The sequence below is a fragment of the Ochotona curzoniae genome, unplaced genomic scaffold (genome assembly GCF_017591425.1).
Source record: "Ochotona curzoniae isolate NIBS_2020 unplaced genomic scaffold, NIBS_Ocur_1.0 contig_3502, whole genome shotgun sequence".
Classification (NCBI taxonomy): Eukaryota; Metazoa; Chordata; class Mammalia; order Lagomorpha; family Ochotonidae; genus Ochotona; species Ochotona curzoniae.
This window is the reverse complement of record NW_024465886.1, coordinates 282,386-306,296: the sequence shown is the minus strand read 5'-3', so window position 1 is coordinate 306,296 and position 23,911 is coordinate 282,386. Positions and strand designations below refer to the sequence as shown.

Genomic DNA, 23,911 nt, shown 5'->3' with positions numbered 1-23,911 from the left:
TGTCAGAGGGCCGGTAGGACTGCAGGTCCACAGAGTTCATCCAGGAGTGGTGCCGCAGTGGGCTTCTGCTGAGGTTAAGGGTCCTGAATAGCTGTTCTTAGCAAGTCTAAAATGCAGTGCAAACACATACGCCTTGATTGGTGATTCAGCCTCGGCAATGATGGAATCTAATGACAGAATATACGCCACAAACTGGGTATCTCTACCTGAAATATTACAAAATCTGAAACTTTTAAAAAAAGATTTATTCATTTTTATTTAAAAGTCAGATATAGGGGAGAGACAGAGATCTTCTATCCAATGATTCACTTCCCAAGCAGCCGCAATGTCCGTAGCTGTGCTGATCCGAAGCCAGGGGCCAGGGACTTCTTCCCGGTCTCCCAAATGAGTGCAGGGTCCCAAAACCTTGGGCTTTCCCAGGCTACAGGCAGGGAGCTGGATGGGAAGTGGGGCCACTGGGATTAGAACCAGTGCCCGTATGGAATCCTGGCGTGTGCAAGGTGAGGACGTTAGCCTCACCTTGGCTACTGTGCCGGGCCCTAAAATCTGAAACTTTTGAGAGTCATGTCAGTTGATGCCTAAACTGTTAGATTTTCCATCATTTAAGTATTAGATTTTCAGATTAGAGACAATCGACAAGTAAAAATCTATGCAAATATCTTCCCTGCCAAAAGATAAAAACACCCTCCAGACCTGAGACACTTGTAGTCTCATGCGTTTTGGATACGGACACTCAGGCTATAAACTCAAATCTGTTTTTACTTGTGAGAAGTACTCTTTGTTAGAATGATTCTGAGACTGCCTGTCTTCCAGTTTGCTTGTGTTCAAGCCATTTGTTATTACTTACTTCAACTGCAATTTCCAAAATCTCTTTATTGCTTCTCTCTTCCAAGGGGTCTCACTGTGCTCTCAATGTCTCTCTTACTGTGTGTTCTTAGAGAGTATGTATGGACCTTTTATGGCCATGCACCTCACCTGTATGCATTTTCAGTCCAATTGATTTAGTTCCTATTCACATGAAATTAGAAGAAATTGTATAAAATACCCAATACCTCTTAGTAATCACAGGATCTTTCAAATATGAAAGGAATAAATGCTTTGACAAATTGCAGCTGTTGCACAATTTATCTTAATATTTGCTGGGACTCTTTCTCATACATTTTTATGTGTACCTTAGAAATTCAAGTCTCAAAAATGATTTTTATTGCACAAAATATGGACTGTCAGAGTTTGCTCTATGGATTAAATCCACTCTAGTTTGAAAATAATGTCACCTTTAAGAGGTTCTCATTTTATGTCAAGACACTAGAGTGAAAAATTACGTTCTTGAATTCTACCAGGTGTAAATATGTACATATCAAGTGTTTGTTTATTCTCCAGCTATTGAGTTTGTCCCATGTGCTACATGTTTCATGTGCTAAACATGTGAATTAGGGAATTCAGTGGCCAGTGACTCTGTTGACAGAAACACATTCCCTCTGCAATGAAATATGGATTTACCATTTCCAGCTTAATGCACGGGGCCAGGCACTGCCCTTCAAATTTAATCTTATCCCTGCTTCCCTCCTTCCCCTCCATCCTCTCCTTTCCTCTCCTCTCCTGCTCCCCTTCCCTCCCCTCCCCTCCCCTCCTCTCCTCTCCTTTCCTCTCCTCTCCTCTCCTCTCCTCTCCTCTCCTCTCCTCTCCTCTCCTCTCCTCTCCTCTCCTCTCCTCTCCTCTCCTCTCCCCTCCCCTCCCCTCTCCTCTGTTTCCCTCCCCTGCTCTCCTCTCCTCTCCTCTCCTCTCCCTTCCCCTCCTTTCTCCTTCCCTTCCCCCATCTTCTCCTCTCCTCCCTTCCCCTCCTCTCTTCCCCTCTCCTCCTCCCTCACCTGCTCTCCTCTCCTCTCCCCTCCCTTCACCTCTCTTCCCCTCCCCTCCCCTCTCTTCCCCTCTCCTCCCTTCCCCTCTCTTCCCCTTCCCTCCCCTCTACTACTGCAATGCTGTTTTATCCCATGAATTAATCATCCAGGCATTAACTCCTAAAGCCATTTCACTGAACACAGCCCTCATGTCTCCTATCACTGCCTTGCTCAGATATGCATCACTATGGCACCTGTTGCTATGGCTACAATGCTGTTTCTCTCCTTAGGCCATCATTAAAAATTTTTTTTGTACAATTATTTTTACAAAATGAGCCTTCTTAAGCAAATCTCACCTTAAAATCCAACTATATCAGTCACAGTTTGTCGACAAGCTATTGACTCATGAATTTAAAAATCAGACGTACACACACAGACTCCTTTAAAGCTATAGGCAGTTTAAGGTAATTCTGATTTAAAGTGAATTTTTCTTCATTGACATGTAAAGGTATAGCAATTTTCAAGTCACAGAATTTTCCAGCTGTTGAAATGAAACAGTGTATCCTATGCCAATACATCCCTTGCCCCTACATAGTTACATAAAATACATTCTTTCCTGGAAGGAGACATTAAGATGAAAACCAAATAATATTTGTCTTTAACAGAGAGGAAGCAGTGAGTTGGGAGTGTGCAGCATATTGGGACAGACCTTGGGGCAGAGGTTAAGAGATTCTAGGGATGCCCATGCCCTCAGTGGAGTACTTGAGTGTCAAGGCAGTCTGTGCCTGTGACTTCAGACTCTGCTAACAAGGGTGTCCTGGGAGGCAGCAGGGCAGAACCTGCAGGGAGGCAGAACCTGCAGGGAGGCAGAACCTGCAGGGAGGCAGAACCTGGGTTCCTGCCAGCCGTGCTGGACACTTGGGTTGAGTTGTCGGCTCCTGGCTTCACCCTGGCCAAGGCCCATCTGCTTAGGGTATTCAAGCAGTGAATTCCCAAATGGAAGGTCCCTGTCTCTCTACTATTTAAATAAATAAAATAGTACAATTTCTTCAAATGCTTCTATTTTAGAATTCACGACTTTCTTAATGATGGTAAAATACCCATAACACAGAATTCGGCTTTTCAGTATCACTCATTGCGTTCACAGTGTTACCTCTTCCATTGGTCGTAGCATGCGTTCATCACCTGAAGAGAAATCATGACCTATGACATAGGTGTTTTCTGTCTGCTCCTTCCCTTTATTGGCAACCACAAATCTGCTGTATCTATAGACTGGCTTATTTTGGAATTTTCACGTAAATGGGTACATGTAATGGATGAGCTTTTGTGTTTGTTTTTCCTACTTTTTATGTTTTTCATGTTTTTCCATTCTGTGCACAATGTCTTAACATCCATCCCTTCCTATGGTTGAATGCTATTTCATTGCAGGATATACCACATTTTGTTTGTCCATTCATCAGCTAATGAGGGTTTAGTTATTGTCACCAAAGCTGCTATTGACATTTTCCACTCAAGCTTGTGAAAACCATCTTACTTTTAAAATGTTTTTAAGGCCCTAGAGCCGGTACAAGTGGAAGTGGCTTGCCATCTACCCAGCCTTCCGAGTAGTTTAATACCTTCATGACTTTCCCCCTGTTCCTTCACTTTTCATGTGCTGGGTGGATGCAGTGTTCTGTCTGTCACCTCAAGGATGCCATTGCCAACACTACTCCCATCCTTCTGGGGACAAGGCTGAGGCTTGGTTCCTTTATGATCCAGTCTCTACTCAGCACAACCTGTGGCCTAATACTGAAAGCAGACCTCTAGCTATGTCACCTTTGTCTTCATAGCACAGCACATGAAAGTGCTCAGATGAATTCTTTGTGTCACGCCTATTGCTCAGATTTTTTCACCATTGATTAATCTGATTGGGAAAGTTATTTTTGAGGAGTTAGCCAAATGCGGTATTATTAAGCCAATGCTTGTGACATCAACATCTCTTGTCAGAGAGGTGGTTGGAATCCTGGCTGCCCTGTACCCCTTCCAGATTCCTGCTAGGAAAGGAAGATGGCCCAAGTCCTTGGATGGCATAATACAGTGGATGCCATAATACAACTCCTGGGTCCTGGCCTTGGTCCTAGACGCCATCAGAGAATGGACCAATGAATGGAAGATCTCTGTGTGTGATTCTGCCTTTAAAATGAATAAACATCTTAACACATCTTCCAAACAACCAGTTATTTGAATAACTGAATTTTTCTGGTGTAATAGTGTGTTTGGTCGCTGCTTGGAGTCATAATTACTTTCATGTCCTGGTGAATAATTAAGGGTGCTGGAAGAGTAGATTTTAATTAGAATTCTGATACTGCATTATTTTCTCAAAATCATTAAATTTAGACTTGGTTAAAGACTTGAAACAATTTAGACTATAAAGACCTGCTTATTCCTTTTGATTTTCTCTTGTGGTTTGTTAAGTGTTTTTCTTCTTCATAAGATGGCAATTTACTTGAAATGCTGCTTGTAAATTGCCACTTACAATTTACAGTCCTGGAACATGGCAGACCTTCCATAAACAGTAACTTTTATTATTCATTTCTTGTCCTTCCCAGTGCCCTATATAGTGCTTTTGCACAAAATTGGCATCCGTTAAACGCTTTTGAATGAAAGAAGAAATAGCAGGGCTGCTCTTCTCTGTACATGGTAGTTAAGAAAGAGTTAATCAGCCTTTGCAGCCACGTATAGCCTGGGTGCTCCATGGTGCCGTACAGGAAGTGCTGCTGGCACGGATCCCTGCACAGTGGGGCTGCTGTGCCCTCTGTACTACTTCATCGAGAGGTGATTTTCTTCCTTCGTGTGGAGAGTGGTCTCATGCTGCTAGCCGTGTTGAAGTGCAAAGCACAGAAAGGAGCCATTTCAGGTTGTTAGCTCAGCGGGCACGCTTGGACCCTCCTTGCAGCAGGGCACAGATTCAGTGGACCTCTGGAGCCAGTATCCTCGGAGCTCTTAAGAGCTAAAAATAGCTGGTGAAGAGCAGGGACTTCAGGGAGTTAGGATAAAATGGTGAGTCAAAGAGTTACATTTCTATATCACTTACACTTGTAGTCAATTATCAGATAAGTATGAACCAGCCAGTGCGAGATGTAAAAATAAAAATGCAGAATGCGTTGAGATATAAATCAGGAGGATATGGGTTATTTTGAGAAGGTTCTTGCAGAATGCCTTCCATATGAAGTGACGTTTGAACTGCACCTCCAGGTAGATGGCAGAGGGATGGGAAAGCATGTGCAAAGTTCCCAGGTGAGGAGGCAGCAGGAATCCTGTGGCAGTGACTCAGGAAGCAGGAGGCGATAGAAACATATGAGACCAGAGAGATATAAAAGAACCTTTCCCTTTATTCCAGTTGCTGTAGTAAGCTGGTGAAAGTTGTCATATTCAACATGTACTAAACAGCATTGCCTAGGGGGCAACATGTGGCCTGGCAATGAAGATACACCTATCCATTCCAGCGTACAGGGTTTGACACCTGGTTTCAACTCCCGTCTCCACAATCTCTTAGCGTACACCCTGGGAGGCAGTGGTGATGGCTCCTGCGGTCGGCTTCCTGCTGCCCACGTGGGAGACCTACACGGAGTTAGTTCTATACTCCCAGTTTGAGTTTGGCCAAGCCTTACCTTTGGGGGCATCTGGAGGGTGACCAATGTATGTGTGCGTAAAACCTCTCTTATATCCTGTGCCTCTAAGTAAAAATTTAAAAGTAATTGTAAAGTGGTCAGGAGACTGAGGCAGGGCGAGTATGGTTGAGGAACCAAGTAATGAGGTGGTTCCAGTGAATCACGAAGAGGAGTGCTGATGGTGATGGAGAGGTAGCCATAGTGAGAGGACAGACAGAGCTCACAGTGTTGGGGAGACGTGGGTAAGGTCCCTGAGGCAGAGAGGAAGCTCAGGGTGACCAGTGGATGTGGAGAGAGAGGAAGATGTTTCCCACGGTTTAAGGCTTGCAAGACTGGATGGGCATGGTAATCGACAAGGAATCTGGGAACAGAAGAAATGCAGCCAGGAAGGGAAGGTCCAGTGAGCTGCTTGCATTGGGCTCCACTGAGAGATCCACTGTGGGATCCACTGTGGGATCTACTGAGGGGCCTGTGGGATCCACTGAGGGGCCCCTGTGGGATCCACTGAGAGATCCACTGTGGGATCCACTGTGGGATCCACTGAGGGGCCTGTGGGATCCACTGTGGGATCCACTGAGGGGCCCCTGTGGGATCTTCACTTCCAGGCCAAGTGTTCACCCCTTCCACACACTTTCGGCATGCCCACGTGTGTGCCAAGCGCTGGCCTGAGTCTGTTACAGATGTTGCTTCATTTTGTTCTTGCAGGACCTTTGTCCCAGTTTGCAGGTGAGGACATTGAATCATGGAGTTTGAAATTCATGTACAAGGTCACGCAGGCAGTGATGGATTTTAACCATGCAATCTCAATCTGAAGTTTGTACTTTCAGCATTTCTGCTACGGGAGAAATTAAATGCTCTTTGGTGTTCAAATATTTGGGAGTCCACGAGCTCATTACAGTAGTCTCCTGTCTGTTTTTCTGCTTCCTTTGGCTTTTTGTCTTGTCTAGGCAAGCAAACTCCTGAGGGATACTGGCAGTTTGTTGGAGAATTTCCTAAAGAAATCGTATGTCATTTCCAAGATCATCAAATTGTTAATTCCTTTTTCTTTTAAAATTTCTGTTAATTTCTTTGAGAAACAGACAAGCCGAGCTCCCATTTGCTGATTTGCTCCCCTAGTGCCTGCATCTGCCAGCCTGGGCTGGGGCCCAGAATGGAAGCCAAGAATTCAGTCTCCATCGCCCTTGTGGGCGGCAGGAACAAAAATATTTCAGCCATTCCCTGCAGCTTTCCAGCATGCACATTAGCAGGAAGCTGGCATAAGAAGCAGGAGCTGGGGATTGAACCCACACAGTCCAACACGGGACGTGAGCATCCTAACCCGTACTTTCATTGCTAGATCAAATATCTGCCCCCGAATTGTAGGTTCTTACTCAGTTGTCGGTACACCATCTCTGCCGTGTGCCAGGGCATTAAATGCAATTGAGGTAGGCATTGCCCTTTGAGAGCGAGAGGAAAAAATGCTAGGTGTACAGCTAGCATCTTTATACAGGAACGTGCAAGGCCAGTAACTGGGCTTCTGCTGTGTTCCTTTGAACAGCTCCAGGACTTGAGTTTGTTGATCTAAGTAAGAGTCCAATGAAGCTCATGATACGTTGGCCAGGCGAAACCTGCTGCTAAAGCTATAATTGAGTCACTGTACAGATCACCTGAATAAGGAGGCGGGCATGCCAGTTATGTGGAATACTTTTTGCTGGAGCTGGCTTTTATTTGATTTTTAAATTCAGTTTTTTGGGAAACAAAGCCATGGTTGGACCTGACTTAGCTGTGCTGAGCGCACGTTTTGTCGAGGGGGCCATCATGTCTTTGCACATTCATATTAATTTTGTCAGCAGCTTTGCCAGTCAAATCATGATATGAGTGTCCTGTTGATTTATTTGAAAAGTGCCCCCAGGTCCTAGGTATGAATTTCTCTTTGTTGGAGACTCATTGGATGAGGGGAGCCTTCCTCATTGGGAAACTAATTTTTATTTCTGTTGATTCCTTTTTTGGAGGGCCAGCATAGTGACATAACAGGCTTATCCTCCAGTTGTGGTGCTGGCATTCAAAATGGGCACCAATTGATGCTCTACTTTCGGCTCAGCTCCCTGCTTAGGTCCTGGGAAAGCAGCGGAGGATGGCCCAAGTCCTTGGGCCCTTGTACTCATGTGGGAGACATAGAGGAAGCTCCTGGCTCCTAGCTTCAGATGAGCTCAGCTTCTGCCATTACAGCCATTTAAGGGTAATCCAGAGGCTGGAAGACCCCATGCTCTCTGTCTCTCTTCCTCTGAGCCTTTCAAATTAAAAAACATATGTATTTAAAAAGAGACCCTTTCCTACCAGGAGCAGATGAGCAAGAGCTGCAAGTCCTGTGTTGAGTGCTTAGTGTGCGTGAGGCCATGATTGATCATGGGGCCATAAATGAAGTGTACTGTTGAAAATTGTGTCTGCCTGACTGGGACAGGGGCTCACTGTGACGAGTGATCAAAGTGTTTTCCAACTTTAAGAGGCAGTAACAGGTGCAGTTCCGGCTGACTGTGGTCCTGAGCCTGCACACTGTAGGGAGAGCTGGTTCAGAGTTGGCATCATAGCTCCTCTGCAGTGGGTTGGGGGGGAGCAGGCTGCAGTAGGATTTGCCCTGGAGTCTCTCTCTACCTCTTTGCCTGGATGTCCCATGCCCAGGATTGTTTTGGGATTGCTGACTGTTGACTCCTTGGGGGTGGAATGGCATGGAATGGGGGAAGGAGGTGCACGCTGTCCAGGTTCTCTTCATCCACGTTGTTAGTCTCCTTTGTTGGCGACTTCCTCTGTCTTGAAACTGCTTCCTCTCTTTCCTTCTGTTTTTGATTTTCTTCTTTGCTTCCTTCCAACCTTCTGGCAAGCATATTTTGGAATGCCTCTGTGTGTCTAGCACTCCATTTGGTACAAAAAGACCAAGGTAAAGAGCAGTGAGGAGACAGGTTAGGATGCACTGAGGTAAGTGCTTATTTTCATTCCTATGACTGCTGCATCAAATCACAATATTTTGCACCACAATCTTGATGGCTTAACATAACATGTGGGCCTGGTGTGGTGGACTGGTGGCTAAAGTCTTCGCCTTGCACATGCTGGGATCCTATAGAGGCACTGGTTTGTATCCCGGCTGCCCTGCTTCCCATCCAGCTCCCTGCCTGTGGCCTGGGAAAGCAGTCGAGGTTGGCCCAAGCATTGAGATCCTGCACCTGTGTGTGAGAGACCAGGAAGTGGCTCCAGGCTCCTGGCTCCTAGATTGGCTAGCTCTGGCTGTTGGGGCCACTTGAGGAGTCAATCAGGAGATGGAGGATCTTTGTCTCTGTCTCTTCTCCTCTCTGTAAATCTGACTGTCCAACACAATAAATTAATTAACTTTAAAAAGGATGACATGTTTTTGTTTCACAATTCTGGAATCCACAAGTGTGAAATCAGTATGACGTAGTCAAAATCAAGGTGTCAGCAGGGCTGCCCTCCCTCTGCAAGCGCTGGTGGGGACTCGCCCGCCTGCCTTTTCTAGCTTCTAAAGCTGTCTTCTCCCCTGCGTTGTTGATTCTGGGACCTCCCTCCTGCTCCAGAGCCATCAAGGCTGTAATTGTGCTTCCGTAGTCCTTTTGCCGGCTTCTTCTGCATCACATCTCCCTTTGGTATCTCCTCTAAGGACGCCTGCAACTGTCTTCGCTGCCGCCCTCTGCAGTAATCTGGGATCATCTCCCCATGTTAGCATTCTTACCTCTTGTTGTCTTTAGAGAGTTTTACAAAGATTTTTTAAAGTTCTTTATCCGGAAGCTCCTCGATGTGTTCCTCAGTTAACTTTGAAGTTGACATAGTCTTTTGCTTCTTTGTGGGGGAAGCATCAGTGACCTTACTCACTGGACCTGTGCCTTTCTCCCTTGGCCATTGCAACTCCAATTAGTGGATTCTTTTTTGGGGGGGGGAGGGGACGGTTTTTAAGCTATATCACCTGCAGGTCTCCAGGTCCGTTAAGCGCCTGGTTCTCCATTTGCTGACACTCATGTTACCTTCCTCCAGGCAGTTTCAGTCCAGGCGCCCACGCTCCACTTCTGCCACAGGCTCGTGGTACCAGCTCCTGGGTCACCGTCCACGAATGCGTGGGGCTCCCGTGTTGTGGCCACGGCATCGTTTGTTCAGCCTTTTTCTCTCGCTCTGCCTTCATCAGTACGTGGGATTAGGGAGATACCAGCTGAGATTTTAACCTAGATCACCATTGGCTGTCTGTACTGCCCATTGCATAGTTTTTCTTTTTCTTTCTTCTTTTTGCCAGAACCTGCTGGAAGTTAGGTCTTGTGGCAACCCGAACAGGATGAAACCTGTGGGATGCCAAGTTGGCATTATTTTCCTTGTAGTACCAGTGCAATTGTTAGGCTGGAATGAGATTTCTCCCTGGCTCAGCACATGCATAGCTCACAGAAGTTAAAATGGTGCATGATGTGGCATTGATGAGACTGTGGCCATGAAATCTACCCTGTTCACTCACCTGTCCCAGGGCTCTGCTGCTTTGCCTGTGCTCATGACTGGATTGTAAAAAGCAGCAGAACCCACAGTTCTGTGGCTGGTTCACCTCCTGAACTCCTGGTCATCTCCCCTTCCCACCTGGCTGCCAGGAGAGCTCTGTTCACTGCGGCCCCGTCTGCTGTCTCTGATTCTTCCCCACGTCCACAGGTCTCCAGGTGTCCCTCTGCTGTCAGCCTGTCTCCTCTGCTTCTCTGGGCCTAACTCTTCTCTCCATCTTAGCCTGTCTTCATCCCGTTCCACTACCCTGCATTTCCTCTCTGAGCTCTCTGTGTTACACACATATACTCGCCTGCCACAGTGGGCCCCCCCCCGCCAGCCTTACAAATCACACAGTGGGTCCCCCGCCAGCCTTACAAGTCACACAGTGGGTCCCCCCCTCTGCCAGCCTTACAAGTCACACAGTGGGCCCCCCCGCCAGCCTTACAAGTCACACAGTGGGTCCCCCCCCACCAGCCTTACAAGTCACACAGTGGGTCCCTCCCGCCAGCCTTACAAGTCACACAGTGGGTCCCCGCTAGCCTTACAAGTCACACAGTGGGTCCCCGCCAGCCTTACAAGTCACACAGTGGGTCTCCCCCTCTGCCAGCCTTACAAGTCACACAGTGGGACCCACCCCCCACCAGCCTTACAAGTCACACAGTGGGTCCCCCCCCACCAGCCTTACAAGTCACACAGTGGGTCCCCCCCTCCGCCAGCCTTACAAGTCACACAGTGGGCGAACGCTCCATCCTGTGCACATCACTGTGGTGACACAAAGCTGAGGGAGATGACTATGCTTCACCTTTTAAAAAAAAGATTCTATTCTAATTGGAAAGAGGAGACAGGAAGGAAAAGAAGAAAGAAATGTTTGTATTTATCAGTATTTCTGCAAATATGGTTTGTAGAGCTTTTCGTCTTTGTCAAACTGACTAAGAATTTAATTTTTATTGGAAAGGGAGACAGATAGGAAGGGCTGGAGCTAAGCCGATCTGAAGCCAGGAATCGGGAGCTTCCTCTGGGTCTTCCACACGGGTGCAGCTGTCCTTGACTGCTTTCCCAGGCCACAAAAAGGGAGCCGGATAGGAAGCAGGGCTCAGGGATTAGAAGCGGCGGCCACATGTACAAGGTGATAACTTTAGCCCTAGGCTACCGCGCCGGGCCCTGTGCTTCATCTTTTGAAACAAAAGGTATCAAATAATTTCATGGATGTATTTTAGAATGCTGTTTAGAATCTGAGCTGTTGTTGGGGCCTCCCCTCTCACCCTGTGTAGGAATTAATTTCTGCTACAACATCCTTGCCAGATGGTCACTCAGCCTCTGCTTGGCATTCCCGACTGAGGATGGACTGCAGTGTGAGTCAGTGATTCTATTTCTGCTGTTTTGTTAGGGGTTCCTTCTCGTCGTGACACGGGAAGTTGTGTTGCTAGAGTCTGTTGCAGTGCATTCTGCTCTACAGTGCTGCGTGAGTGCGAAGGCTGTCCCATCTCTGCAGCTGTGACGACCCTGCTTCTGTTCTGATCCAAATGTCAGTTCTACCGCGATTTCCTCTCAAGGTTCTTGCACATTCTGGTCATCTTCTTGTTAAAACCTTCCAGTATAGCCTGTCACTCCCAAATCGAGGGTAAATGACTAGTTCTATGGCCCAAAATAAGAACGAGAGATGACAAGGTGTTCCTCTCCTGGAGTTGTGCAGTCTGGTTTGTTCGGCTCCCCCTGCACAGGCAGAAGAGCTTCACTGCCCTCAAGCCCTGTTGCGTTCTCCCCCACCTCCATCTTCTGACATTACTTTTGTCTCTATGGTTTTGTCTTCTTCAGAATCTCACATTGGTGGAAACACAGTGTGCAACCTTGAGAGGTTGGCTTCTTTTACTGAGTAATCTGCATTTCATGTTCCTCCATGTCTTTCGATGGTTTGGTAGCTTCATTCTTCCAATGCTGAATGAGGTCCCATTGTCCGGATATACTGCAGTTTATTTAGCCATTGTCTACTGAAAGACATCGGATTGCCTGCTACGGTTACGTCTGTATCAGTGAAGAGATGTGTTATTTCGATAGTAAAATGGGACTTTGTAAATCAGTACTCTTCCATGGAAAGTCCAGATAAGCTATCAACAGTTGAAAATTAATCATAAAGGAAAAGGTTCAGACACATTCTAGTGGGAGCCCCTGGGATGGGCTTCGAGTTATGGGATTTTAATTTCCTTGCATCATTTTGGAACTCTATCAGCAATTGGCAACTAGCACTGCCATGTCAAATCCGGCTCACTCCTGAATTGCATATTGCCTGTGAACCAACTATGGTTTTTTAAATATTTTTAAATGGTTTTCTAAGAAATATGTTTATAACATGGACAATTATGTAAGATGCAAAGTTTAGATTCAAAACATGATGCTTCCTTGGAATCTCGTCACACCCATTTATTTATATGTTGTTTCTGGTTGCTTTTGTGTTACCATGACAGATTTAAGTAGTACAACAGAGGTTATATAGCCCACAGAGTCTAAAATATTAACTGTCTAGATCCTTTGAGAAGCCTTCCTGCTCGCTGGTTAACGCTGTAAAGGAAGCAGTCTCAGAGTGCGCGGGAGTCTTTAGCAATGCAGGCCTGTTCCAGTAGATCCTTCCTACTTGCTGTCTACTTTGAACAGTTCCCATAATCTGGTAAAAGGAGGACATTATACTCAAAGGTCGAAGTCCCTCATGCTGCTGCTTGCTGCTTTTACAGCATTATTTGCTGCATCCTGTTGGCTTTTTTTTTTTTTTAAGGCAATTTTATTTCCTCTTACTTTTCCATCAGTCTATTTGAATTGAATTGGTCTCATATGGCAATGTTCATTCTTGCCTGTGTGCTGCAGGAAACGTTGAAATGCTGTATTTATGACTGCTTTTGTCTCCCATCGCAACAGCTTAAGAGTGGATTTTTACGTGATGGGTTGAGACACCTGTTATCAATGAAATATCATTGGATGAGATGAGCTACTTCACAATGACCCAAAGAGCGACTCACTGTGTTCCATAGCAACCAGCCCCTGCCCAGATTTGCCGTCTGGTGCTCGAAGCCCCCGTGTTGAAAAGATCTGTTTCATTAGCTGACAGTCATTACTTTTGGCTTCAGCATTCCTGACATTCTCATTATTGATCATCCTAAACAGTGCCGGTTTCAAGTCAGAGCGCACTTTTGTTGTTTTGCTCAACAGAAGGGACTCAAATTTCTCATCGAAAACAAGAGATTTAAATGAGAAGGTCCTTGCCAGTTGGCAGTTTCTGTGGTTTTATTAAAATGTGATTTTTAATGATTATATGCGTGTTTGGCAGCCCATCTGGACAGGCCTGCAAGAAAGGCTTTGCAGGCCACCACAAGCCCTTGGTAGCAAGTGAATGAAAATGGCCACGTAAGCCAGGTTGACTTGATACAAACAAGCCATGCCCCATAAAGCAAATATCAACTGTATTTTGTAATTTTGCCACATTTATTTGAAATTATTTATTTATTTGAAAGGCAGAGTGATGATGGGGGTGGGGAGATACAGAAAGAGAATGAGAGAGAGCTTCTATTGGCTGGTTCAGTCCTCTACAGCTGTGATAGCCAGGGCTGAGTCAGGTCAAATCCCAGGAGACAGGATCTCCATCTGGGTCTTCCAGCTGGAAGGCAGGGCAGGGAAAAATCTATCACACACTTGATGTGTGGGATGGGCATTTAGCCTGGTACTGTAATTCAGGCTAATGTGCCCATGTCCTCCTCACAGTGCCCAAGCTCAGTAATTGGCTCTGGCTTCTCAGCGTCATGAGAGTGTAGGCCTTGGGAGATGATGGGGTGGTTCAAACAGCACCTGCTGTCCACACGAGATGGCCTGAGTACAGAACCCTCTGCAATGACCCCACTTCACATGCTCAGGGAGCTCTGAGCCTTTGAAGCCAGACACAGTGATTATGCACAGACCCACCCACACCCCACGTCCTGGTATATGGTCCCAGGATTCCCATGGTCATTGCTGTAAGACCCCCATAATCCGAGGCTGCAGGGGATACTCTCAGCCTTGTCCACGGAAAGCAGAGGCCATTCCACCATCAGCTAACATTAGCATTCTGCCTTAGAAGTGTGAATCCAGGCAGCCAGAGGAATGTCTTCCAGTGATATGTGGTGTCTGGTTCCTGGAAAAGCTTCCAGGCCAGACTGCAAGTCAGTGGAGAGTGTGGGTTTGCCCTCTGATAAAATCCCCCAGTCCCATGTGGCTGAGCTGCAGCACCTATACTCACGTTATTAAGATGGTGTTTCCTCTGTTAGTCACTGGGCAGCTTTTGTGCGTTGATAGGAGATGGGTGTAGATGGGCACCCTGACTCCAATTAGCTCTCCAGACTGCACTCAAGTGAGCATGGTCTCCAGGGTGCTCCCTCAGGCAGTGTCACCTGTGGCTTGGCTATCACAGACACCTCATATGTATTCCAAGATGAAAGCATCTCCCCAGCCCCCAGCCGCTAGGGGTGTTAGTCATGTCGTCACGGCTTCATGTTAATCATGTTCTCACTCACTGCTTCATGCTTGCTACCCTAGGGAGTCCTGTAAAACTCCTACCACCGACTTCTCTCCAACTGTCCTCCGGAAATGTACCTTTTTACTTTTTCTCCTGTCTAAATGAGTAATCTTGGCCTGGCGGCGTGGTCCACTGGCTAAAGTTCTCGCCTTAAACACTCCCCGGGGTCCCATATGGACACCGGTTCTAATCCCGGCAGCTCCACTTCCCATCCAGCTCCCTGCTTGTGGCCTGGGAAAGCAGTCGAGGACGGCCCAAGGCCTTGGGACCCTGCACCTACATGGGAGACCCGGAAGAGGTTCCTGGTTCCTGGCTTCGAATCGGCACAGTACCAGCTGTTGCGGTCACTTGGGGCGTGAATCACAGGATGGATTCAGCTCTTCCTCTCTGTATATCTGACTTTGTAATAAAAATAAAATAAATCTTTAAAAAATATATAAATAAATGAGCAGTCTTTTCCCTATTCAGTCATCTTGATTCTGTAGATGTTTAATGACAACAAATGACTGTGGTTCATTAATAAATAATTCTTTTCTTTCTTTCTTCTTTAAAGATAGTATTTTTAGAAGCAGCTTCTCAGCAAGAAAGGCTGGCCAAGGAATGGTGCTTCGAACCCTGTGAAGTAAGAGAACTGAGTCACCAGTAAGTCCGCTCTAATTTCTTCTTGAGGCTTAAATTAAAGGCAGGCTACCTTCCTACGTCGATTAACTACTTAGTGGAGGAGATGGAAAAGAGAAGGCAGATAGAAGGCAGGAAGTGGAGGGGTGGAAACTGAGAACTTGAGATTGCCATCATTCTTTCAAGCCTTCAGCAGGTTCATAGACCCCAATATGTGTAACACTGGAATCGGAAGGTGGGAAAGATCTTCAAGATCCTCATCCTCACGTGGTTTGCAGCCCATGTGTTACAGTCAGCAGGTCACGTGACGGTGCTAGAGCGTGACGTCCTCTGTAAAGAAGGTTGTTTGAAGGGAGGGCTGTACAAAGATGAACTATGGCAGGTGGTTAGGAAAGAAATTTGAGGAGTGATTGTTCAGCCTGGTTAGGGAACGTGTATTCTAGTTCACTTGAGCCTTTCTCTTATGGTTTTAATATTTGCATGAAATGTATTCCTTGTAGCCTGGTTGGTTTATTTTATGAAAATGGGAATTCCTTATTAAAACTCACATAACTTTTTTCCCCAGGACAACTGTGTTTCCAGGGTCCATAAAATTGGTGTTGTTTTCCTTCTTAAAATAGTGAAAATTGACTTTAGGATAATATAGTGAGAGGGACATTGGACTAGGAATTTAAAGCCCGGTTTGAACCTTCATACTGCCTGCAGCCTTGTTGCTGCTAGGGGTGAACGCTACCACGGGTGCTCCTGACTTCCTCATGTGTGTGAAGCTCGTCTCTCTCTGGTCAGAGGCCAGAAAGGCAAAGTGACGGTGCTGGAAATTTTATTGCACTTACAGTAACACTCTCATTTTCTGAAACCTTCCCTTTCCCGTCACTCTAGGAATAACCTGGTCATGAATGCAGAACCTTTGAGTGTGACATCCCTTCTTCATGGGATGTTCTCATTACCATGAGATTCTGTGTTGAGGAGCAGTGACCTTTGCGATGCTCGTCTGACCTGTACGGGGAGTCGGAAGCAGGCTCAGGGGCAGATGGGCTGCAGTGGGTGGGGTGAGAGAGCCTGACCTGTACGGGGAGTCGGAAGCAGGCTCAGGGGCGGACGGGCTGCAGCGGGTGGGGTGAGAGAGCCTGACCTGTAAGGGGAGTCGGAAGCAGGGTCAGGGGCGGACGGGCTGCAGCGCGTGGGGTGAGAGATTGCAGAAGGTGTTTGGTCAGGAGGGGTAAGCAGATCTGTGGGTCCTCTTGTGAGCCTGCTGTGGAAGTTCAGCTCCTCAAACATGCATATTCCTGAGTGATTTTCTTTTAAAGCACAGCACACAGGGATGTAATTAGGGAAGTTGTAAGTTATAGTTTGGTGAAAGATTGAGGTATTGGGAGAAAGATCAAATTTGAAATGCAAAGTAATTGTTATACCAAACATACAAAGTACATGCAGTTGAATTTAAGTCATGATTTAAAAATTCATAGAAGATAACGTGTGTGTTCTTGGCTTGATGGTAAGTAGACTGTGTGTCTGTGTGTGTCTGTGTGTGTGTGCCTGTGTCTGTGTGTAGAGGGAGAGAGAGAGGAACAAGAGAACAGGAGATTTCATCTGTTGGTTCTCTTCCAAAATGCCTGCAGCATTTGGAGCTGGGCTAGGCTGAAGCGGAGTGAAGCCAGGAGCTGGGTGTTCCATCTGCGTCGCCTGTGCGGGGCGCAGGGGCCGAGGCCCTCGGGCCGCCATCTGCTGCATCCCAGGCTGCGCACTCATGGGAAGGGGTGTAGGAAGTGCTGGGGCCTGCACTCAGGCTGTCTAACGTGTCGGTGGCCCAAGAGGCAGTTTAGAGACTGCACCAAATGCCTCTCTCAAAGTTGTCACAATAGGCTTGGCCCACCACACAGTGCATCTACTATATGGGCTTTTTTTCCTAAAAGTTATTTGTACAATATGGAATTTTTAGAAAGTTGTAATACAAGTGCCATGGGCAGTACTGTGATGGGAGTGGATCAGATCCTGATCATGGGGTGTAGACAGCTTTGCAGGGCCAGGCCTGGTGTGAAGGCAGTGACACATTTGCCTCAGGCACAATAAAGACCATGGGGAAGGAAAAAAAGCCCACAATCAAAATATAGTTTCATGAATGCTGCAAACAAAATGAAAACCAATGTAAAACTATCGGTGAACAAAATGACAACATTTTAAATGAAGACAAAATGATCTTTATTTCACATCCTTGCATTTCTTGTGCAGTGGGACAGAGCTGAGTCATCAAGTGCAGGGGACGTAGTGTCCTATCAGGGCAGGTTGACAAAGGTGACCATCCTGTGTAGATGGGGCAAGGCTGGCCTTCCCATGCGACCTTGTAAATGTATTGCACTGCTTCTGTCTCCAGTGTACGTTCTGATGGGTGTGTACAGAGGTCTTTCACCAAGTCACAATACAGCTTGGCCCACATTGAGGTTTGCAGCATGAAACTGATGGCTTTGCTCTGGAAGAAGCTGACATTTTTCTCATTGGATTTAGTTTGTGATTAAACAAGGTGGAGGGCGGAAAGCTTTCTCTCCTGCAGCATCCCCCAGATCCTCTCTGCTTTCCCTGAGTGGCGTGGCTTCTGATGGCTCTGATTTGGCCCTTCCGGGTATGTTAGGAGTAAGGCCTCTAACACATTACATTATGAAAATGTGCTGCCATTCCCTAACTTTGTTTTGCGCTCTCTGCAAAATGAAGCAGGAGGAAAAAAAAAAAAAAAAAAAAGAAGCAGGAGAGGGCCTGGCGGCGTGGCCTAGCAGCTAAAGTCCTCGTCTTGAACGACCCAGCATCTAATATGGGCGCCGGTTCTAATCCCAGCGGCTCCACTTCCCATACAGCTCCCTGCTTGTGCCCTGGGAAGGCAGTCGAGGACAGCCCAAAGCTTTGGGACCCTGCACCCACATGGGAGACCTGGAAGAGGTTCCTGGTTCCCGGCTTCGGATCAGTGCAGTACCAGCTGATGCACTCACTTGGGGCGTGAACCATGGGACGGAAGATCTTCCTCTCTGTCTCTCCTCCTTTCTGTATATCTGACTTTGTAATAAAAATAAATAAATCTTAAAAAAAAATGAAGCAGGAGAGCCCTCCTCCCTCTGATCACACCTGCAGTTCCCACAGTCCATGCTTCTGTATGTACTGAGGACAGAGGTGAATCCTGCAGTACAGCCTTGATGAGGTCAGTTGCTATTAGGTAGCCTTTTACAATGCCTCTTATCTCCTAAAAAGAGTTGCAACTTTTCTGGGTGAAACTTGCACTGCAGGTGCAATAAACCCCTGGCCCCTATTGCCTCTGGAGACTTTGTACCCTGAGTTATCTCTTTTGTTTCTGCTGACAGCGGCACTATCTGGTTGTCCCTCCAGGAAAAAGTAACAGTGAATTGCTGTCTTCCGCCCCCTGACTTTCATTAGCAATGTGGAAGGATACTTTGTATCTGCCCATGTTTTCTGTAACATCCATCTCTTGCGTTACCACTTTCTCCTCAGGACCTTAAGCTGGAGTTTCAGTAAGTACTTTTTAAATGGGAGACTGAATGAATTCCTCTGTACTCCAGGAACTCCCCATCATCACGCTGGGCTCCAAGAGGTTTCCTGAAGCCTTTGAGCCAGCGGCTTCATCCTGTTCCTTTGGAAACTCTCCCTTTTTGTCCTTTATAAGCTGTGTCATGGCTTGCCTCATTTTCCTAACAGCAGTCTGCCTGAATTGGTCATGACCTTCTCCTTGAACTTACTCCTGGAGTCTGAGAAATCTCTGGTGCCACTATTTGGTATGGCTTCCTACATAGATATCTTCCTACATTTTTTTCAAGCTACTTAACTGTCTGGAAATTCACTTTACCTATACAAATGAAGATAAAAATACTCGCCATCATGTTTAATGTGAGCATTCATCATCCCCAGCACCACTTACTGAAGCTCTCCTTTATCTAAGCACTTCTTAACACTAACTAGTCCTAGCTCTATGTGCCACTGTATCTCCATTTTTCTATAAGGGAAACTAGATCACACATGGGTTAAGTAACATGTCTTACTTCTGGTCTGTGGTGAGACTTGACTTCAAATCCAGGAAGTCCAAAACCAGAGAATATACCTTCTACAGTTGGTGTTCAGCTGATATGGGACACTCAGAGTGCAGCACCCCATCCCTGGTGTGTACATGTGTCGTGTACAGTGTATGCTGGCTGTCCCCCTCAGCTGACATGGGACACTCAGAGTGCAACGCCCGGTCCCTGGTGTGTACGTGTGTCGTGTACAGTGTTCGATGGCTGTCCCCCTCAGCTGACATGGGACACTCAGAGTGCAGCGCCCCGTCCCTGGTGTGTACGTGTGTCGTGTACAGTGTATGCTGGCTGTCCCCCTCAGCTGACATGGGACACTCAGCGTGCAGCGCCCCGTCCCTGGTGTGCACATGTGTCGTGTACAGTGTTCGATGGCTGTCCCCCTCAGCTGACATGGGACACTCAGAGTGCAGCGCCCCGTCCCTGGTGTGTACATGTGTCGTGTACAGTGTATGCTGGCTGTCCCCTCAGCTGACATGGGACACTCAGCGTGCAGCGTCCCATCCCTGGTGTGTACATATCGAGTCAATACCACCTGCCTTCACCACCATTGTGCTCGCTCTCATCATCACCTCCACTCAATAGCTATCCACTGAGGGCTATCCCTGCTTTAAATGCCCTACATTTGGGTGGTATGCGTTCTTTGGATTGTATAAGGGAGTCTTTGTAGCTATCTACTTGAAATTCAAGTTCCTTGTGTGATTTAGTATTTTCTCAGGCAGATGGTGGTCATAGTATACACTGTTGTTTGGCAAATGTGTTTGGGTGAGATTGCAAACTTAAGAGGCATTAGTGAATTGGATCAGTTCCTTAGTTTTGGGCCGCCTGAAATCTGTGGTTAATGTCCCTGAAACCTCTTAGAAATATCTTTCATAAACTATATAGTACAAGAATGAGTAGAAGCTAGAATATTCTCTGGTGGATCAGGGCAACAGATGGAGCGATCAGAAGCAGCAAGAGACGGCAGTCCGAATGCCTACCTGCGTCTTCCTTTAGCTGCAGGTGCCTCATGGGTGTTCCTAACACCACCTGTGTGTGAGCAGCTCTCAGTTTGTTCTTGCTACTGCTGTTTTAGGACTCAGTCCCTCCAGCGCGTGGGAGAGGACTAAATTTCTTGACAAGGTCGACATTGCTGTTGGCCTTAACATGGCAACCGGCCTGTCTCTCGCCTTCCTGTCTCCCTCAGCAACTTGTGGGCACCTGCCTCAGCCTGGCTTTAGACGTTCTGAAGACCACCCTCACCCCGTGCTTGTTCTCGGTCCTGCGGCCACTAGTGGAAAGAACGAAGCCATGGGAGGAGGTCATGGCCTCCTTCTTTCTGGGGTTAGCACACGTTGCATCCGTTCAATGCTGTTTCTTTTCCTCATCCTCTCTAATGAGCCCGCTGAGCCTCGTGTGTTTCCTGACCCTTAGATACCAGGAAAATTGACAATTATTTGGTTGCATCAGCTATAATTCCATGTAGGATGAACAATTAAACCATTGTCAAGAGAAAACATTTCAAAGATACGGGGAATAACTAAAGATGTTACTAATGCTTTTCCTCTCATCTTCATTTGCAGTGAGTTCTTCATGCCTGGGCTGGTGGACGCTCACATCCATGCCCCTCAGTATTTCTTTGCTGGAAGTAATGTAGACTTGCCGCTTCTGGAGTGGCTGAACAAGTACACGTTTCCGACAGAACACAGATTCAGGAGCATCGACTTCGCTGAAGAGGTCTACACCAGAGTTGTCGTGAGTGTCCTGTTACGATCGGTCATCTTGCGCAGCACCCACGCCTTGGGACAGATTCGCACGGGCTGTAGGGGGCTGTTGACACCTTTCATAGCCTTTGTGGCCACCTCACCCACGTGACAAGAGGGGAAGTCACTCCATTCCCCAAATCTCCCTTCTGGTGGGCTCTATGCATTACTCTCTTTTCTTGTTGTTATACTGACCGAATGTGGCTTGGAAGCATAGAAGTATGTTTCCGGTTCCTGCCAGTTCATAACTGAGTTCTGAGGGCCATATGGAATAGCTAGCAGCCTTTGAAAAGCTGAGTGGCTCACTTTCCACATCTGCAAAAAAATGAAATAGATAATGATAGTGCCTACTTCCTGAAATTGTTATGATAATTCGAGTTAATATTTGTGGGGTTGTTGAAATAGTACCTAGCACATGGTAGGGATTCTATGTGCTTGCTTTTAAAAATACCCGAGGAGATTTAAAATTAAAGCTACCAATTACCTTTAGAAGAATTTTGTGTTATTTTGGTAGCTTTGGAAAGATGATTAAAGAAAAAAAAGGATGGTTGCTTGTCTCAGAGCATGTGGGACTCTGACAGACATTGGCATCACTAGAGGGAACTTCCGGGCTAATTCAGTCATTGAACAGTAGTTCTAGTGTGTGTGCCAGCTGTCCCAAGCCACTTCAAGAAGTTCATGGAAAAACCGAATAAAAAGGTAAATTTATTTTGGTATAAAAATGTAGAGCTCTTCCTTTTTTATAGCATGAATTTTATGACATTTTTTTTAAAACTCCTTGAAGGCTGTCTGAATGCTTGCAGCAAAACAAACTTCTGTTCAATTCTATGTTCCGTGAACCTTTTTATTTCTCATCATATGTGGAAGTCTCTGAAAATTCCTTCCTTCCATTCTTTCCTGAAAATCATTTCCCTTCCTTGTCTATCCCTACCTGTGTCGCAGAAACAGAATGCACTCAGCAACCAGAAACAAGCCATGTGTTTTTGTTGAACCCATTGAGGATTTGTCTCCTAAGGACTTGACTATTTGGTGGGACATATTATAAGCCTCCCGAGATATTGGCCTGCTAGCTTCTGCTATCTTACACCATTCCACCTCTACAGTGAAAGCAAGGGCTAACGCTCATGCACTTGCCTCGCTTAGTTATAAATTCAGTGTAATTGTGGATCCTGTGAATTGGGCATTCATCCACATGACACCAGAAGAACTGAGAACAAAGCTGTGTATGAAACTGCATTGTGTTGGTGAATTGTGTTAAGCATAGCGAATCTTTATTCTCAAAATTGACTCATTCCTTACATTGTTCTGAAGATTTAAAATATCTTAAAATTACTTTATGTTCAAAATGAATTAAATTAAAGGAAAAAGGGGGTGAGGAACTCCAAGAAGTCCGTGCCATTGATTAGCGCTCATTCCCCGTCAGAGTTCTTTACAGATTTGGCTTTAAGCATCTAGCCTGACCCAGAGAGGGAAATAAGTTACTGACTTACACTCTGCATATAATAAAAGAACACATTTGTTAAGGTAAAGCATGTCTGGTCCTCGTGTCAAAACTTAAAGTCAGTCTCAGTCCTTCTTGGTGTGGCTGGTACCTTGTTCTCACCTGTATATGAGGAAACTTCAGGTAAGTCATACAATAAAAGACATTTATGTTAACAAAACATGTTTTTTAATTCCAGGTGTGGTAGTTTTTTATAATATGCCTTACCTTGAGAACCTCGAAGTGCCTTCTTATAAAGACGGTACAGCATTGTATGAATTTTTGTGTGTGTGTTGTTTTTGCTCATTGTGTTGAGAATTCTGAGGATTTTCAAGTGATATCTCAGATCACTTTTCCGTTAACTTAGACAAAATATTTTAGGACCCTAAGTCAAAATCTATTACTTACGAAATTAAACTATTTTTATTACCACTCCACTTCTAACTTCCGTTTCTTCTCTGTTTTCCCTTCCTTTCTTTTTTCCCCGTGAGATTCTTTACTGATTTGATCCACCGAGTAGCATCTAACCTCACTTTCACTGTTTTCCCGTTGGAGATCTCTTGCTGTCTGATTTTCGTGGTATTCTGTCCTTGCTTTGCGGGTCTAATGCTATGTTTTGTTTCTTTGAGGATGTTACTCATACTTTCGTTTTTAACTGAACTTTTTCTGACTTTACAGATTGTATTTGCTTTAAGATCCTTTTTCTATTTTGCTTCCTTCACTCCACACCCCTCTATTTTTAAAAGTTGCTTTCCTCTAGTGTTTGGGATTGTGAGCATACTTTGATATCTAAGGGTGATGTACTGGAGATGTTGGTTGGAAAAGATGGAGGTGGCACCTGTGACTTGGGGAACTTTGTTCTATTAACAACAGTGAAGCCACTGAGCAGCTCTTTCCATTGTGGCCCTCATGTCTAGAGGCTTTGGTTTGCTGAAGGAAAGAGTCCCTGGGTCCCCCACGGGAGTGTGAGGGGAGGTCCATTCGGGGCTCTCGGGCTCCTACAGGAGTGTGAAGGACAGTCCGCTCAGGCTTCTGAGGACGGTCAGCATGCTGTGGGTCAATGGGCTCTTCCTTGAAACCTGTTCTTTACCTTGACTTTTAAGGGGCAGTGTCCTCCAAACACTAACCAGGTTCTACAAATTTCTCCAGTAAGGACTGGATTAAGAACAGTCGGTTGATTTTAACAGGGAAAACAAGAACCCTTGGGTTCTAGCGTCTGTACACGGCTTTCTGGCTCACTCGCCAACAACACTTGCCTCTCTTCCACCGTTTAGTTTGCTTTGGGATTCTTATTCATGGTTTTGTTTTTTCTGCCTTCCAAGGTGTTAACGTATTCTCCTGCTCATGTTTCCGCTCAGGCTCTCCTTAGAGGTTAACTGTATCTCCTACTCCTGTCCTGTCATGTTAGTGTAAATTTGCTAAAGAAAGGAGATACAGAAATGTGATCAGCCTGACAGGTTGGACTGGAAATCTGGCTGAACGATT

General features: G+C 46.1%; 1 protein-coding gene across 1 annotated transcript in view; it reads left to right on the top strand.

Annotated features, from left to right (window-relative positions):
• GDA (guanine deaminase) overlaps nt 1-23,911 on the top strand; it is a 53,372-nt gene that overhangs the window by 5,344 nt on the left and 24,117 nt on the right. Inside the window, exons 2-3 of the mRNA XM_040980937.1 lie at nt 15,076-15,164; nt 20,767-20,938. Of these exons, the coding sequence (XP_040836871.1) occupies nt 15,076-15,164; nt 20,767-20,938 (261 nt within the window). The remainder of the gene's footprint in view (nt 1-15,075; nt 15,165-20,766; nt 20,939-23,911) is intronic.